The sequence below is a fragment of the Notolepis coatsorum genome (assembly GCF_963971535.1).
Source record: "Notolepis coatsorum genome assembly, chromosome: 5".
NCBI lineage: Eukaryota > Metazoa > Chordata > Actinopteri > Aulopiformes > Paralepididae > Notolepis > Notolepis coatsorum.
The window spans coordinates 81230678-81250353 of record NC_140169.1 but is presented as its reverse complement, the minus strand read 5'-3'; the positions used below and the strand labels follow the sequence as shown (position 1 = coordinate 81250353).

Below are 19676 nucleotides of genomic sequence, written 5' to 3'. Positions count from 1 at the left end.
GAGAGATAATAATGTTATCACTTTCCTAATGAGACGGTGATGTTGCTACACAGACGTCAGAGAGAGATAATAATGTTATCACTTACCTAATGAGGGTGATGTTGCTTCGCAGACGTCAGAGAGAGAGATAATAATGTCATCACTTACCTAATGAGACGGTGATGTTGCTTCGCAGACGTCAGAGAGAGAGAGATAATAATGTTATCACTTACCTAATGAGACGGTGATGTTGCTTCGCAGACGTCAGAGAGAGAGATAATAATGTCATCACTTACCTAATGAGACGGTGTTGTTGCTACACAGACGTCAGAGAGAGAGAGATAATAATGTTATCACTTACCTAATGAGACGGTGATGTTGCTTCACAGACGTCAGAGAGAGAGAGATAATAATGTTATCACTTACCTAATGAGACGGTGATGTTGCTTCACAGACGTCAGAGAGAGAGAGATAATAATGTTATCACTTACCTAATGAGACGGTGATGTTGCTACACAGACGTCAGAGAGAGATAATAATGTTATCACTTACCTAATGAGACGGTGATGTTGCTACACAGACGTCAGAGAGAGAGAGATAATAATGTTATCACTTACCTAATGAGACGGTGATGTTGCTACACAGACGTCAGAGAGAGATAATAATGTTATCACTTACCTAATGAGACTGTGATGTTGCTACGCAGACGTCAGAGAGAGAGAGATAATAATGTTATCACTTACCTAATGAGAGGGTGATGTTGCTACACAGACGTCAGAGAGAGAGAGATAATAATGTTATCACTTACCTAATGAGACGGTGATGTTGCTACACAGACGTCAGAGAGAGATAATAATGTTATCACTTACCTAATGAGAGGGTGATGTTGCTTCGCAGACGTCAGAGAGAGAGATAATAATGTCATCACTTACCTAATGAGACGGTGTTGTTGCTACACAGACGTCAGAGAGAGAGAGATAATAATGTTATCACTTACCTAATGAGACGGTGATGTTGCTTCACAGACGTCAGAGAGAGAGAGATAATAATGTTATCACTTACCTAATGAGACGGTGATGTTGCTACACAGACGTCAGAGAGAGATAATAATGTTATCACTTACCTAATGAGACTGTGATGTTGCTACACAGACGTCAGAGAGAGATAATAATGTTATCACTTACCTAATGAGACGGTGATGTTGCTACACAGACGTCAGAGAGAGATAATAATGTTATCACTTACCTAATGAGACTGTGATGTTGCTACGCAGACGTCAGAGAGAGAGAGATAATAATGTTATCACTTACCTAATGAGAGGGTGATGTTGCTACACAGACGTCAGAGAGAGAGAGATAATAATGTTATCACTTACCTAATGAGACGGTGATGTTGCTACACAGACGTCAGAGAGAGATAATAATGTTATCACTTACCTAATGAGAGGGTGATGTTGCTACACAGACGTCAGAGAGAGAGAGAGATAATAATGTTATCACTTACCTAATGAGATGGTGATGTTGCTTCACAGACGTCAGAGAGAGATAATAATGTTATCACTTACCTAATGAGACGGTGATGTTGCTACACAGACGTCAGAGAGAGATAATAATGTTATCACTTACCTAATGAGATGGTGATGTTGCTTCACAGACGTCAGAGAGATAATAATGTCATCACTTACCTAATGAGACGGTGATGTTGCTACACAGACGTCAGAGAGAGAGAGATAATAATGTTATCACTTACCTAATGAGATGGTGATGTTGCTTCACAGACGTCAGAGAGAGAGAGATAATAATGTCATCACTTACCTAATGAGACGGTGATGTTGCTTCACAGACGTCAGAGAGAGAGAGATAATAATGTTATCACTTACCTAATGAGATGGTGATGTTGCTTCACAGACGTCAGAGAGATAATAATGTCATCACTTACCTAATGAGACGGTGATGTTGCTACACAGACGTCAGAGAGAGAGAGATAATAATGTTATCACTTACCTAATGAGATGGTGATGTTGCTTCACAGACGTCAGAGAGAGAGAGATAATAATGTCATCACTTACCTAATGAGACGGTGATGTTGCTACACAGACGTCAGAGAGAGATAATAATGTTATCACTTACCTAATGAGAGGGTGATGTTGCTACACAGACGTCAGAGAGAGAGAGAGATAATAATGTCATCACTTACCTAATAAGACGGTGATGTTGCTACACAGACGTCAGAGAGATAATAATGTCATCACTTACCTAATGAGACGGTGATGTTGCTACGCAGACGTCAGAGAGATAATGTCATCACTTACCTAATGAGACGGTGATGTTGCTTCACAGACGTCAGAGAGAGAGAGATAATAATGTTATCACTTACCTAATGAGGGTGATGTTGCTACACAGACGTCAGAGAGAGAGAGATAATAATGTTATCACTTACCTAATGAGATGGTGATGTTGCTACACAGACGTCAGAGAGAGAGATAATAATGTTATCACTTACCTAATGAGGCGGTGATGTTGCTACACAGACGTCAGAGAGAGAGAGATAATAATGTTATCACTTACCTAATGAGACGGTGATGTTGCTACACAGACGTCAGAGAGATAATAATGTTATCACTTACCTAATGAGACAGTGATGTTGCTTCACAGACGTCAGAGAGAGATAATAACGTTATCACTTACCTAATGAGACGGTGATGCTGCTACACAGACGTCAGAGAGAGATAATAATGTTATCACTTACCTAATGAGATGGTGATGTTGCTTCACAGACGTCAGAGAGAGATAATAATGTTATCACTTACCTAATGAGACGGTGATGTTGCTACACAGACGTCAGAGAGAGATAATAATGTCATCACTTACCTAATGAGACGGTGATGTTGCTTCACAGACGTCAGAGAGAGAGAGATAATAATGTTATCACTTACCTAATGAGACGGTGATGTTGCTACACAGACGTCAGAGAGAGAGATAATAATGTTATCACTTACCTAATGAGAGGGTGATGTTGCTACGCAGACGTCAGAGAGAGAGAGATAATAATGTCATCACTTACCTAATGAGACGGTGATGTTGCTACACAGACGTCAGAGAGATAATAATGTTATCACTTACCTATTGAGACGGTGATGTTGCTACGCAGACGTCAGAGAGAGAGAGAGATAATAATGTCATCACTTACCTAATAAGACGGTGATGTTGCTACACAGACGTCAGAGAGATAATAATGTCATCACTTACCTAATGAGACGGTGATGTTGCTACGCAGACGTCAGAGAGATAATAATGTCATCACTTACCTAATGAGACGGTGATGTTGCTTCACAGACGTCAGAGAGAGAGAGATAATAATGTTATCACTTACCTAATGAGGGTGATGTTGCTACACAGACGTCAGAGAGAGAGAGATAATAATGTTATCACTTACCTAATGAGATGGTGATGTTGCTACACAGACGTCAGAGAGAGAGATAATAATGTTATCACTTACCTAATGAGGCGGTGATGTTGCTACACAGACGTCAGAGAGAGAGAGATAATAATGTTATCACTTACCTAATGAGACGGTGATGTTGCTACACAGACGTCAGAGAGAGAGAGATAATAATGTTATCACTTACCTAATGAGACGGTGATGTTGCTTCACAGACGTCAGAGAGAGATAATAACGTTATCACTTACCTAATGAGACGGTGATGCTGCTACACAGACGTCAGAGAGAGATAATAATGTTATCACTTACCTAATGAGATGGTGATGTTGCTTCACAGACGTCAGAGAGAGAGAGATAATAATGTTATCACTTACCTAATGAGATGGTGATGTTGCTTCACAGACGTCAGAGAGAGATAATAATGTTATCACTTACCTAATGAGACGGTGATGTTGCTACACAGACGTCAGAGAGAGATAATAATGTCATCACTTACCTAATGAGACGGTGATGTTGCTACACAGACGTCAGAGAGAGAGAGATAATAATGTTATCACTTACCTAATGAGATGGTGATGTTGCTTCACAGACGTCAGAGAGAGAGAGATAATAATGTTATCACTTACCTAATGAGACGGTGATGTTGCTACACAGACGTCAGAGAGAGAGATAATAATGTTATCACTTACCTATTGAGACGGTGATGTTGCTACGCAGACGTCAGAGAGAGAGAGATAATAATGTCATCACTTACCTAATGAGACGGTGATGTTGCTACACAGACGTCAGAGAGAGAGATAATAATGTTATCACTTACCTAATGAGACGGTGATGTTGCTACACAGACGTCAGAGAGATAATAATGTTATCACTTACCTAATGAGAGGGTGATGTTGCTACACAGACGTCAGAGAGAGAGATAATAATGTTATCACTTACCTAATGAGACGGTGATGTTGCTACACAGACGTCAGAGAGAGAGAGATAATAATGTTATCACTTACCTAATGAGAGGGTGATGTTGCTACACAGACGTCAGAGAGAGAGATAATAATGTTATCACTTACCTAATGAGACAGTGATGTTGCTTCACAGACGTCAGAGAGAGATAATAATGTTATCACTTACCTAATGAGACGGTGATGTTGCTACACAGACGTCAGAGAGAGAGAGATAATAATGTTATCACTTACCTAATGAGAGGGTGATGTTGCTACACAGACGTCAGAGAGAGAGATAATAATGTTATCACTTACCTAATGAGACGGTGATGTTGCTTCACAGACGTCAACAGCTGGATGTCAGGTTCCAGCTCGGAGAGCTTCAATCGAATATCAGGTTCAATGTTAAGTCTATTCCGATATTTGATACCTGATAAAAATCTCATTTCACAGCGGTCCGTCTCTTCTCTCTTGAGAGAACCCAACGCTGGCCACCGATCCATTGTTGCTCCGCGTGCAGCAGAGGTGCAGGTGCCGAGGTCAAACTGTCGTCACGCACAAGCGCCACTATTTACCCAAAATTACATGGCGTTTTCACATTCGCCGAAATGCTTGCTTGTGATTGGTCAATAGCGCTCGTCAGAGGTCCGTTATTACTCGATAACGGACCTCTGCCGAACAATAATGACCGCTGTGCGCAGCTGTAGCAATCAAGCCCACTGTCATCAGTGCAATCAGACCACAGACCTGCCGGCTGCCGCCCCGGCGGTGACAGCGGAGCGCCAGAACAGAACTGCGTCTGCATTTGATCTCGTCTCGTCGATGGTGTAAAATTAATTAGGTATATTCTTAGTAAGTTAGCCATGTAATAAGCGGGATAATGTATAGCTATACTCTGTCATTGTCGCAAAATAATTGACCTTCACTTCGTTTAAAACACCTCGGCGCGGCGCCTCGGTATTTTAAACTCCGTGTCGGTCAATTATTTTGCGACAATGACCTCGTAGCCATACATTATCCCTTACATAATGATTAACGTAATTTGAGAGAACAACAAACTATAATACCATGTTTTATATTACATATCGGTTTTACAATTCTATTTAAAAAAAATTATTATATACATTTTTCTTTTTTGCTTTTTTCCCCCCACGGACCACCTGCAATATCCTCGCCGACCACAGTTTGGAAACCACTGAACTAATTGATTAGTTGACATATTCTATCACTATTAGTGGACTAATAGTTTATTCAGTCGAGGAAACAGCCCTAGTCGTCTTGCAGGCAAAACTGTATTCTTGGTCTATTCATAGTATTGTCGTGACAACGTTTTGCCATACAATACAGTAGGCGCAATAGCACAGCGTGGCCACGATTTTCATTGAATGATCAAATCTGCTATTAGTTTACAATCACCTGTTGTTTTTGTGACCAAGATGCCTGCTATCGAATGGCACCTTGACAGAACATATCGAGGGAGGGGAGAGTGAAACGTGTTCACTCACTCAGATTCTGACAGACAGCCTTTCAGTCACAAGCCTGTCCTCAATTGCTGGAAATGTGTTTGGGCTCAAATATAGATCCAAAAAGGGGGTATTGCATACAGATTCAAAGAAAGATGTTAGCCTATGGTAACACTAGCACTGCAGCACAGAAAAACCCACATCTATTCAGATGTTGCTGTATGTAACAATGCAGCCTGACAACATCAGTGTCTCCACTTTTCATAACAGACAGACACCCACGCATCAAAGCCAACAATGCTGTAGTAGTTCTACATGCCAACTGGCTAGCTTACCTGGCCATGAACTCTACAAGTCTTTGATAGAAGAATCTCCCTGAGAAGCAGAGAAAAGATTCAGGCTGAAGACGCAGCGACGCAGCGGAGCGCTCAAGACACAGAACACATTGGTAGGATAGGATTTAATTTAGAAAACGTTAAAGGTTGCCTACTGATGCAGAGTCAATTAAGTGAAGTCTTCATACCTTCCATCATGTATCACAATGGTGATGTCAGCCAGATCAACGATACATTTTAAGATGATGCACTGGGTTAGGGCATTTACAAGCTTGTAGCTTCAGCCCTAACGTTTTCGGCCAACTTGTAATTTGATTTGTGTGTTGTTGTTGTTTTCTTGTACACGCTAAATGGCTCGAAATAAACTGAATTCATTCGTTCATTCATACCTGCATGTTCAGCGTAAAACCTCTCAGAGTCCCGTTTTCTCCACGACAGATTTTTGCATCTGACGATGACAAAGTTGTTCTCCAGGATCCGTTGGTGAAGAGCCTGAAGACAAACATGTGTTATGTTGTGACCTTCAACACTATTACTGTGACCTCTACAACACTGTGACCTCTACAACACTACTGTGACCTCTACAACACCACTGTGACCTCTACAACACTACTGTGACCTCTACAACACCACTGTGACCTCTACAACACTACTGTGACCTCTACAACACTACTGTGACCTCTACACAACTACTGTGACCTCTACAACACTACTGTGACCTCTACACCACTGTGACCTCTACAACACTACTGTGACCTCTACACCACTACTGTGACCTCTACAACACTACTGTGACCTCTACACTACTGTGACCTCTACAACACTACTGTGACCTCTACACTACTGTGACCTCTACAACACTACTGTGACCTCTACAACACTACTGTGACCTCTACAACACCACTGTGACCTCTACAACACTACTGTGACCTCTACAACACTACTGTGACCTCTACAACACTACTGTGACCTCTACAACACTACTGTGACCTCTACACTACTGTGACCTCTACAACACTACTGTGACCTCTACAACACTACTGTGACCTATACACCACTACTGTGACCTCTACAACACTACTGTGACCTCTACAACACTACTGTGACCTCTACAACACTACTGTGACCTCTACACTACTGTGACCTCTACAACACTACTGTGACCTCTACAACACTACTGTGACCTCTACACTACTGTGACCTCTACAACACTACTGTGACCTCTACAACACTACTGTGACCTCTACAACACTACTGTGACCTCTACAACACTACTGTGACCTCTACACTACTGTGACCTCTACAACACTACTGTGACCTCTACACTACTGTGACCTCTACAACACTACTGTGACCTCTACAACACTACTGTGACCTCTACAACACTACTGTGACCTCTACAACACTACTGTGACCTCTACACCACTACTGTGACCTCTACACCACTACTGTGACCTCTACAACACTACTGTGACCTCTACACCACTACTGTGACCTCTACAACACTACTGTGACCTCTACAACACTACTGTGACCTCTACAACACTACTGTGACCTCTACACTACTGTGACCTCTACAACACTACTGTGACCTCTACAACACCACTGTGACCTCTACAACACTACTGTGACCTCTACACCACTACTGTGACCTCTACACCACTACTGTGACCTCTACACCACTACTGTGACCTCTACACCACTACTGTGACCTCTACAACACTACTGTGACCTCTACACCACTACTGTGACCTCTACAACACTGTGACCTCTACACTACTGTGACCTCTACAACACTACTGTGACCTCTACACCACTACTGTGACCTCTACAACACTGTGACCTCTACACTACTGTGACCTCTACAACACTACTGTGACCTCTACACTACTGTGACCTCTACAACACTGTGACCTCTACACTACTGTGACCTCTACACTACTGTGACCTCTACAACACTACTGTGACCTCTACAACACTACTGTGACCTCTACAACACTACTGTGACCTCTACACTACTGTGACCTCTACAACACTACTGTGACCTCTACACCACTACTGTGACCTCTACACTACTGTAACCTCTACAACACTACTGTGACCTCTACACTACTGTGACCTCTACAACACTACTGTGACCTCTACAACACTACTGTGACCTCTACACCACTGTGACCTCTACAACACTACTGTGACCTCTACAACACTACTGTGACCTCTACAACACTACTGTGACCTCTACAACACTACTGTGACCTTTGAATTGAATTGAATTGAATACTTTATTTTGACACAAATCGTATGACAAAAAAAACATTTTAAAAGACAAGACAATAACAGTGTCAATAACACAGGTCAAAAATGGATAAAACACAATAAAGCCAAGGCTTGTTTCCATTGTGGTCCATACATGGAACATAAAAAGGCACAGCAACACAAATGGACATGTACACTGACAGGACGCATTCTAAAAAAATTATTATAAAACACCTAACCTGACAACTCATACCGTTAACTAATGTTAAAAGAAAATCCGCAAACCCTTAAAAGCAACTCATGATAAAAGAAATAAAAGCCAAGTTATGATAAAAGATGAAAAAAAAACATTTTAAGACCAATTTGAGTTGCTGCTGAGCCATGTTTTTAGGGCGGATTTAAATCCGAGAGGAGAGTTCAGGAGTTTTATAAATGTTGGCAGGGCATTCCACATTACCGTAGCCGAGTAAAAAAAATTCCTGACTCTCGGCGGGACCAGGTCCGTGGGGCTTCCTCTTGTGGCGTGTTTGTGGACATCTCCTACTTTATTAAAATAATTGACTAGGTACTTGGGGACCGTTTCTTTTAGTACTTTAAAAACCAGTAGCATTTTAAGCTGGTGTACTCTTTCTTCAACCCTAAGCCATCCCAGCCTGCTGCTGTGACCTCTACACCACTACTGTGACCTCTACAACACCACTGTGACCTCTACAACACTACTGTGACCTCTACAACACTACTGTGACCTCTACAACACTACTGTGACCTCTACAACACTACTGTGACCTTTGAATTGAATTGAATTGAATACTTTATTTTGACACAAATCGTATGACAAAAAAAACATTTTAAAAGACAAGACAATAACAGTGTCAATAACACAGGTCAAAAATGGATAAAACACAATAAAGCCAAGGCTTGTTTCCATTGTGGTCCATACATGGAACATAAAAAGGCACAGCAACACAAATGGACATGTACACTGACAGGACGCATTCTAAAAAAATAATTATAAAACACCTAACCTGACAACTCATACCGTTAACTAATGTTAAAAGAAAATCCGCAAACCCTTAAAAGCAACTCATGATAAAAGAAATAAAAGCCAAGTTATGATAAAAGATGAAAAAAAAACATTTTAAGACCAATTTGAGTTGCTGCTGAGCCATGTTTTTAGGGCGGATTTAAATCCGAGAGGAGAGTTCAGGAGTTTTATAAATGTTGGCAGGGCATTCCACATTACCGTAGCCGAGTAAAAAAAATTCCTGACTCTCGGCGGGACCAGGTCCGTGGGGCTTCCTCTTGTGGCGTGTTTGTGGACATCTCCTACTTTATTAAAATAATTGACTAGGTACTTGGGGACCGTTTCTTTTAGTACTTTAAAAACCAGTAGCATTTTAAGCTGGTGTACTCTTTCTTCAACCCTAAGCCATCCCAGCCTGCTGCTGTGACCTCTACACCACTACTGTGACCTCTACAACACCACTGTGACCTCTACAACACTACTGTGACCTCTACAACACTACTGTGACCTCTACAACACTACTGTGACCTCTACAACACTACTGTGACCTCTACACTACTGTGACCTCTACACTACTGTGACCTCTACAACACTACTGTGACCTCTACACTACTGTGACCTCTACAACACTACTGTGACCTCTACACCACTACTGTGACCTCTACACCACTACTGTGACCTCTACACCACTACTGTGACCTCTACACTACTGTGACCTCTACACTACTGTGACCTCTACAACACTACTGTGACCTCTACACTACTGTGACCTCTACAACACTACTGTGACCTCTACACCACTACTGTGACCTCTACACCACTACTGTGACCTCTACAACACTACTGTGACCTCTACAACACTACTGTGACCTCTACAACACTACTGTGACCTCTACACCACTACTGTGACCTCTACACTACTGTGACCTCTACACCACTACTGTGACCTCTACACCACTACTGTGACCTCTACACCACTACTGTGACCTCTACACCACTACTGTGACCTCTACAACACTACTGTGACCTCTACAACACTACTGTGACCTCTACACTACTGTGACCTCTACAACACTACTGTGACCTCTACACCACTACTGTGACCTCTGCACCACTACTGTGACCTCTACAACACTACTGTGACCTCTACAACACTACTGTGACCTCTACACTACTGTGACCTCTACACCACTACTGTGACCTCTACAACACTACTGTGACCTCTACAACACTACTGTGACCTCTACACCACTACTGTGACCTCTACAACACTACTGTGACCTCTACTACACTACTGTGACCTCTACACTACTGTGACCTCTACACCACTACTGTGACCCCTCTACAACACTACTGTGACCTCTACAACACTACTGTGACCTCTACACTACTGTGACCTCTACAACACTACTGTGACCTCTACACCACTACTGTGACCTCTACTACACTACTGTGACCTCTACACCACTACTGTGACCTCTACAACACTACTGTGACCTCTACAACACTACTGTGACCTCTACAACACTACTGTGACCTCTACACCACTACTGTGACCTCTACAACACTACTGTGACCTCTACAACACTACTGTGACCTCTACACTACTGTGACCTCTACAACACTACTGTGACCTCTACACCACTACTGTGACCTCTACAACAACACTGTGACCTCTACACTACTGTGACCTCTACAACACTACTGTGACCTCTACAACACTACTGTGACCTCTACAACACTACTGTGACCTCTACACTACTACTGTGACCTCTACAACACTACTGTGACCTCTACACTACTGTGACCTCTACAACACTACTGTGACCTCTACACTACTGTGACCTCTACACCACTACTGTGACCTCTACAACACTACTGTGACCTCTACAACACTACTGTGACCTCTACACCACTACTGTGACCTCTACAACACTACTACTACTACTATCATTCCAGGAAGCTGGTGCATCAAAACAAAGGTTCTGACTGAACTCATGGTACCTAAAGTGTGAGACAATAATTTGTGCAGGTCAAATAAGGTCCATAAATCCAATCTGGCATTATTGTGATATACGGCGGCAGTGTTCCATCAATGGACTTAAAAGCTGCAACGGGACGTTTTTCGGATTTTTTGCAACCGGCACTTTGGCGACCCCTAGTGGCTCGGGTGTGCATATTTTGTAATACAATATATATATCGAATTGAAGGCTTATTTGTTGCCTGTCGATAGCGACAAAGTCCGAAAAAATCCGTTCAGCGGTTCTCGAGTTACATGCCGGTATTTGAGGCTTGTGCAAAGTGCACGGTATTGCGCAAAATACCACTCCCTGCAGTAGTTCCATCAATCTAGATCCGATCTCGAAAATGATTGTGGATCGTTGTAACCAATGAGTGTGGCTTTCCAATGATACCCCACATGGGGATCTAAATAAAATAAACTAAAAACACAAAGAAACACAAAAACAGGAAGAGCAAAACAGCCGAATGAATTGAAGTCTATGAGAAAACTGAGTTTTTCTTTGTACACAGTTTACCAAAATCACTCCTAATCACTCATTTCTGAATGGATCTTTATGAAATTTGGATATGTACTACATAAGGCTTCAGGCTATGGCTCCATCTGGATTTGTAAGCCATAATACCTTCTGGGAAAATACTACCTCTGGACTACTAACTACTACAGAAAAACTTGAGTAACCAGTTTTTTTACAACTCAAGTTCAGACCTATGTTACTCTATTACGTTAGCACTAAAAGTGATTTTTTTTTCTGGAATTCAGAATGTCATCTTTCAAAAGAGACCAGGCTCATGCATGTGCTATAAGTATAGAGTATGTTGTTTTGGTTAACACTTTGAGTGCCAGGGACGCGATTTGTCGTTAGTTCATGCCGCCAGTGGAGTGCCGCTAACGACATATAGCGTTTGTTTGTCGTATATTTTTTTATTAGCGATTTGAATTCTTATTTCATCAATCGAGCCTCACGCTAGTGTTGCAGACTCTCTCTGAGCTCAATTGGGAAAATACCGCCCCCTATCGTCTCTCCCTGTGTAATTGCACCCCATTCGTTTAGACCAGGGGTGTCAAACTCATTTTCACAGAGGGCCACATCAGCATTATGGTTGCCCTCAAAGGGCCAAAGACCGTATAAATGTTAATGTAATGTAAAATAAATGTAGCTACTCATTTACATATTGTTAAACATGTTGTTTCTGTATTTATTACTTATTCAAGTTATACATATTGCATATGCATTTGCATAGATGTAAAAATATATGTTAGCTTATGTTATTTTAACAAATAATTTTAGTTTATCAGAACCCCATATTACTCCATCAATCAATGATCAAACCATTCAAGTAAGTAACAAAGAAGAATATCATCAAATACAAGCTATGACATTAAGTTTGTTCAAAACCTTTTTGTCACAGTCAAGAGGGGCAGAACTAACACCTGTGAGCTGCAAAGAACACGTGGGACAGATGTAGCAGATGTTACAAAAACAAATGGCTGCACACAACCTTGCAGAGGCCATACATCCAACTAATGGAAGATAGTTTAATTAACTTTAATTAACAGATTGCAGAATGGGTACAGTACAGTACAGCTCAATACACACAATTGTTAAGGGGATGCAGACCAGAGAAAGACTTTCGACTTGTTTACATCAGGGTCCCCCATTTTCAATTCGTAATGAAATTGCTATTATGTGTCTGCATGAACACACAACTGTAACTGTACTCAAAAATAACAAAATAAGGGTTGTCTCAGTTCACAACTATATTGGTCAAGTTTTGGGTGGGACTTGTCTGCGTCCCTACAGCTTCTTATTCAATTGAGCGAGATGCTCGGTTATGTCACACAGCCAGCTTGCATCTGACAGTTCAGACAATATTTCTTCAACCTATTCCGCCTGGATCTTTTTTGTATTTTGGGCTGTAAAATTGTCAAAGAATGTCTGAGGAGTAAGTGCGTTTTGGCTTTTTTCCTTTGTTACTTCATCAATACCTCAGATGTTCAACACACATGTATGTGTAAGAATGTGTAATAACTAAGGCTGTCAAAGCTTTATTAACGCATTAACCCACAATTATTTTAACACCGCTATTTTTTAAACAAAAATCTTTTTTTTTTTTACCAGAGCTCTTGGGGGGCCACATCAAATGACGTGGCGGGCCGCATTTGGCCCGCGGGCCGCATTTGGCCCGCGGGCCGTGAGTTTGACACCTATGGTTTAGACTGATGGGGGGGGGGGGGGGGGGGGCGGTCCAGCCTCCTCATGTTACTTCTCCGGCGTGTGTGTGCTCGCTGATCAGGTAAGATAATAGATTTTTCAGCCCGCTTCCCTAGCGGGCATAAGTACACATACTATCGATAATCTAGCGTTTATTTGAAAACGATTCATAAATAGGCCGAAAAATTACAACGTTTTTATGTATGCCAGAATATTCCAGTAAAGGGCGATTATCACGGAATCTATATATTTTCCTGAAAAACGAGGGCTTTTCAAAATGCTATAAAACGGAAATGAACCGATTAAAAAACAATCCGTCTCGACAATGTTGACTGCAAACAAGTCTTTGATAAACGACGGGCAGATTAGACCCATAGCCATAATTTAAGACAGAGATTATGCGTTCACAACGCTATCATTGAAGTGGGTGGCGGCATTCAACCATGTTTTGACCATGTTATGGCCGGTAATCAAAGTGTTAAGAGGTGAAGATAAAGGGATACCAATGCCTACTTTACCTCTCTGATAGAGAAGACCAACCCACCTCATCATACAGGATGCAATCATGAGTGACGTATCAGCAATGATTCGAAGAGCATGAAGGCAGGCGTACAATAATGTTGACTTCATGTAACTTTCAGTCACACTAATGGAACACTAATGGAATATTTAACCCTTTCACTACCACACTACCAAAGGGTTAACCCTTTCACTGCAACAATACCGAAGGTTAACCCTTTCACTGCCACACGACAAAGGGTTCACCCTTTCACAACCACACTACAGAAGGTTAACCCTTTCACTACCACACTACAGACCGCCAAAATAAGTAAAACAGGGCTCTATGGAGAAACCATGGCACTCCCCTGAAGTTGTTTCAAACGAAAACGGCTGGATGTCATTTAGCCAAATCAGCAGCACGGCTGTGAGAGTGAGTCTTTCACCTTTTACATATCTAGCTTTGGCATGGATTGATTGTTTAGATCGCTAGCATGGCTAACAAATATTGTAGTCTACCCCGTTGTTCTGACCAGGATTACGTTCCTTTCTGATTCGGGTCTGCGACTCTGCGCGCACATATTTGTCATGACGTGGTCCGTCTATTGAATAAGCCGACACCCCTTTACAGACCTCTATGAATCACTGTTGATTTGCCTTCAAGCTAGATAAGCTGTTCCATGTTAATGTTTTACTATGTTTTTGTTTTACTGTCCTGTCTACAAGGAGGGAAGTACTTTTTAGTAGAATGTCCTCCATTTATGTTGATTTTCTTGAGCAGGATTAATATGAAGAATTTGAGTTGTGCTTCAGGAAGGCAACCTTTTTTTGTAGCAGATTTTATTTGCAAAGCTTGGGAGAGAAGCGAGAATACTTTAAAATCGAGCTGTAATCTGTATTCAGGTCATCTGTATTTAGATAATGAAATGTATAATGGTCAACACTGCAACAGTATTTTTGGTGTCTTGGGGGTTGGGCACTTGTGTGCATGACATGAAAATAAAATAATCAATCAATCAATCAACCAACCAATCTACAAGCTGCATTCTCAGTAAAGCTTAAAAAAAGATAACCACAGGTTTTTAATTAATTTAGGTAGGTTTGCTGAGCATGGATGCTCCTTTACAGCAATGCCCTGCTTCAACAGCCCCTAGCATTGACCCTAAGTGAAGATAAGGGGGGAAAACTCCCACAAAACCTTAAGGCCGAGATATGCTACAACGCGTCGCCGGCTGTCGACGATATTTTGCACATGGGAGCTAGACCGAACGTGTGGGTTGCAGTCAGGGGCGTATCTGGGGGGGGGGGGGGTAGCTTAGGATGATTCCAAGGGCCCAGCACTGGGGGGGGCCCAAAAAAAAAAAAAAAAAATGTTTACTAGACATCACTCAGGTGTATTATTGATGCTCTCATTGATACTGTTTGTTTCTGAAGTGTGTGTGTGTGTGTGTGTGTGTGTGTGTGTGTGTGTGTGTGTGTGTGTGTGTGTGTGTGTGTGTGTGTGTGTGTGTGTGTGTGTGTGTGTGTGTGTGTGAGATATATAGAGAGAGAGGGGGGGCTTTGGTAGACTATTGCATTGGTCCATTCATTGAAGATGAACGCAATGCGACATCCTTTACTAGGCTCACCCACCAACAGTGCAGGTGCTGAACTGCTGATCCGAATGTATAGGTAAAAACCATATTATGCGTTTTCATCAATAAAAAAATGGCCAAAAGAAATTCCGCTCGCTCGCTTACGCAAATACAAATACATTCTTTCATGGGGCCCAGAATCTGGAGCTACACCCCTGGTTGCAGTACACCACGGAACAACTAGGTGGCTGTGCTGTGTTGTGTTGTACAAATGGCTATATTTTCAGACTTCCTTGGCCAGTCTTTCTTTGCTTTGGTCCACGTTTGTAATGTAGTTAATCACAACTGATAATATGGAATGCTCCGACCAAGCTCACGAGATGATAAATGCTAAATATGAAAGTATGTCAGAGGAACACGTGCAGCCGGATAGCTTTCTACTGAATGCGTCTTGTCTGACTCTGGAGAAGACAGTAAGCACATTTCCAATAATGTTGGCATGTTCCTTTAAGAAGGGGACATCGACTGTTATTTGAAAGGACTATATCTATGACTAACCAAGCCAGGGCTAGCCTAGCTGGTATACCCAACCTCTATAACTATGTCTAGCCTATACATCTCTTGAAAATACAGTTTGGTCTCTTAAAAGTACAAACATCAGCCCCAGCTCACTGGGTAAAGATTCTCCTGGGATGATACCAAATACCGCCTGGCTCGCAACTCTAGATCCTCTGTGTTCATCGATGTTGGGATGTTCATCATAACAGTGACCTTTGACCCCCTCGGGATGGAGCCGACCGTCAACCCAGAAGAAACTCGTCGTAGGGCTGGGCGATATGGCAAAAAATCATATCGCGATAACGATATGATAATGTTATGATCATATCACTCGATATCGATAATTATCGAAATTGTTATAAGTTAAAAAAATTAAAAATAATTTTAAACAGATGTTTGTTTATTTTGCAGCAATTCTTTGTCGTTGCCGCCATCTTTAGTGTTACATCCCCTCACACTCCAGTTCTCAGGCTGCAGCTGGTTTTAAAGCTAAAGTAAACCGGCTTCTCTACTGGCTGTGGCTCCAGGGGAGTTGAACAGTTCTGGCTCTGCTAGTTTCTTTTCTATCTTTTGGCGCTTTTTTGGTGGACAAACCACCACACATGTGCACCGTGACTCATGACTGGAGTCTAGCTCTGCTAGCACACATAGCCTACTGTGTGTACAGACGGTTTCAAACTGTATTTTAAATTAGAAAGCAAACAAAATAAATGGACAAGAGAAAAAGAAATCTCAATTTGGTCAGTATTGTCATTTGGACAAGCAAAGCCATTACTTTAAGTTGCAGGCAAGAAAGACAAGTCTGTCCACTGTCTCTGGTTTTAAAACTGCCCTGTTGCAGGTCACAATTATTATTTTATTTTTTTTAATTAAATTTGATATTTTCTTTTTTGATTTTAAAATATATCGCGATATTTATCGTTATCGTTATATCGCCCAGCCCTAACTCGTCGTAGTAGAATTTCTATTCTACACCTAATAACAGTAATGATAATAATTCAAACCGGGGTGGAGGATCTTTACGAAAGGAATACAACTTTATTTTTTGAAGTGCACAAAGTCAGAGTTACCGAACAATAGTTCTGATTACAAGTTCTTTAAACCACAATAACTTGTGCAAGCTAAACCCCCTGTGTATAATTTCCCGCCAACTGTTCTTCTCTCAGATTCCTGTGTGGAACAGGGTGTTACACATAGAGGTCAGAGCAAGGAGTTCCTAGAAACTGACAAGCTTACAAGATAATCGGGTTCTCATAAGGACACCGGCGTACGTCAGTGCGGTTATTGAATACATTGGAGTACATGAAGGTATAGATTCATATTCCAAGATGGCGGTGCATGCGTAACGGGAGGCCCAGCCTCTCTCCAGTATTTGCAAATTAGCGGTAATACACCTACTTGTTTTATGTGTGTGTTAATCTGCATGACAATAAAGACTTATTCTGTTATTGGACACACACACACACCCTGCACTGCACCTTATCATGCACATACACTACACGCAAGACACTGTAAATAATTGACTATTTTATCTTAACTTGTTTTATATTTTATTTTGATGTTACTACTACTACCTATTCTTGTATTCATCTTAATTGTGCACTGTTGAGTTTGAGCTCGAAACACGAAATCCATTACGTGCAATGCCCCCTGTGTTGTTGTGTATTTGACAAGGATGGACATGCTTTACCAAAGGATGAAGACACATCACTTAGAATGGCTTGTGTTTATTCATATTTTGCCTTATTTTCTAAGATGAGTGAACCTAACACTTGATAGTGAAAAAGCATCCCACGTCACATCAAAGCCCTCCTGCTTTCAGTGTACTGTTCATCCATGACTCTGCTTATCCCTTTCGTTTGGTTGGTATCTGTTTGCATCAAGCTTGTTTGTTTATTTAGATCAATAACGCCTAAATAATTTTGTTATGAGAGTACCAGGGGATTCCCAGAAAGAATCGGGAACAGTTTGATTTTACATATATGTTATTGCCTATGAAGCCCAATCAAATAATGCTTAAGAATACATATTCTGATCATAGGTTTCACTCACTGTTATCTCATCATCAAAAACAACAGAACAATTCTGGAATTCTGGACTCTAACATAAGGCTTATAACATATAATAGACAGTCTCCTCCCCACCATATGTATATATTTTCTCCTACCCACCCACCCCCTCCTAATGTACAGTCTCCTCCCCATCATATGTATATATTTTCTGTTAGGATCTCTGGGTAACAGTACTATATACCTGTATGTCATGTATGTCCCTATATGTCATAAATGTCATGTATGTTGTGTATGTCATAAATGTCACTGTGAATTGAAAATGGGGGACCCTGATGTAAACAAGACAAACGTCTTTCTCTGGTCTGCATTCCCTTAACAATTGTGTGTATTTAGCCGTACTGTATTGTACCCAATCTGCAATCTGTTAATAAAGTTTTCATTCATCCATCCATTCATCCGATTCAGTTCACCTCTAACATCACAGGATGCGCGACAGCGTCCGGCTTGATCACAGCCAGGGTGAGCTGCAGCGCTTTGGCGCAGCGGCCAACGGTTAATAACATTTCCTAGAAACGGGAAAATTGTTTAGCAAGGTATTTGCCAAAAGAAAAACAAAACAATGTAGTATTGAGATGAATACTAGTATTACAATTACTTTATGATGCATTGAAAATGGGGGACCCTGATGTAAACAAGACGAAATTATTTCTCTGGTCTGCATGGCCTTAACAATTGTGTGTATTGAGCTGTACTGTATTGTACCCATTCTGCAATCTGTTAATAAAGTTTTCAATCAATCGATTGTTATAGATACCTCCACTAGTCTAGTAGTACACACCTCAGTTTAATTACGAGCAATGTAATGCAATACAATATCGTTACCATCCTTGCACACTGGCCACGGACGCAGCCATATTTATTATGAATTATGTCACGTTACCTTCTTACTGTTGATTTAATTCGGACTATTGACGAAGATAAAACCGAGAAGGGGACAAACATAAACATAGGCATGAATTGTTGCGCGGTCCGTTGACTCAAGCCGTCCCCAGAAACTAAGCCATTGCACAACGTTCCACGTCTAGTGTCTTTTATCCCAATCATAACCGTGTATCTTGATTGATTGATTGAAAATTGTATTAACAGATTGCAGAATGGGTACAATACAGTACAGCTCAATACACACAATTGTTAAGGGGATGCAGACCAGAGAAAGACTTTCGTCTTGTTTACATCAGGGTCCCTCATTTTCAATTCATCATAACATATGACATACATGACATACAGATAGACAGTACTGCTACATCTCTTATCTCTACATTTATGACATACCACCAGATTTACAAATACAGTATTGTT

The 19676-nt window shown here is 41.3% G+C and overlaps 1 protein-coding gene across 1 annotated transcript in view; it reads right to left on the bottom strand.

Annotated features, from left to right (window-relative positions):
• The window catches only part of nme6 (NME/NM23 nucleoside diphosphate kinase 6), a 40104-nt gene extending 20744 nt beyond the window's left edge, over positions 1-19360 (bottom strand). The window contains exons 1-4 of the mRNA XM_084314891.1: positions 19258-19360; positions 18788-18883; positions 6549-6651; positions 6160-6199 (exon numbers count right to left, since the gene is read on the bottom strand). Coding sequence (XP_084171017.1) covers positions 6160-6199; positions 6549-6651; positions 18788-18880 — 236 coding nt within the window. The 5' untranslated portion in view covers positions 18881-18883; positions 19258-19360. The remainder of the gene's footprint in view (positions 1-6159; positions 6200-6548; positions 6652-18787; positions 18884-19257) is intronic.
• Positions 19361-19676: the final 316 nt, after the last annotated feature.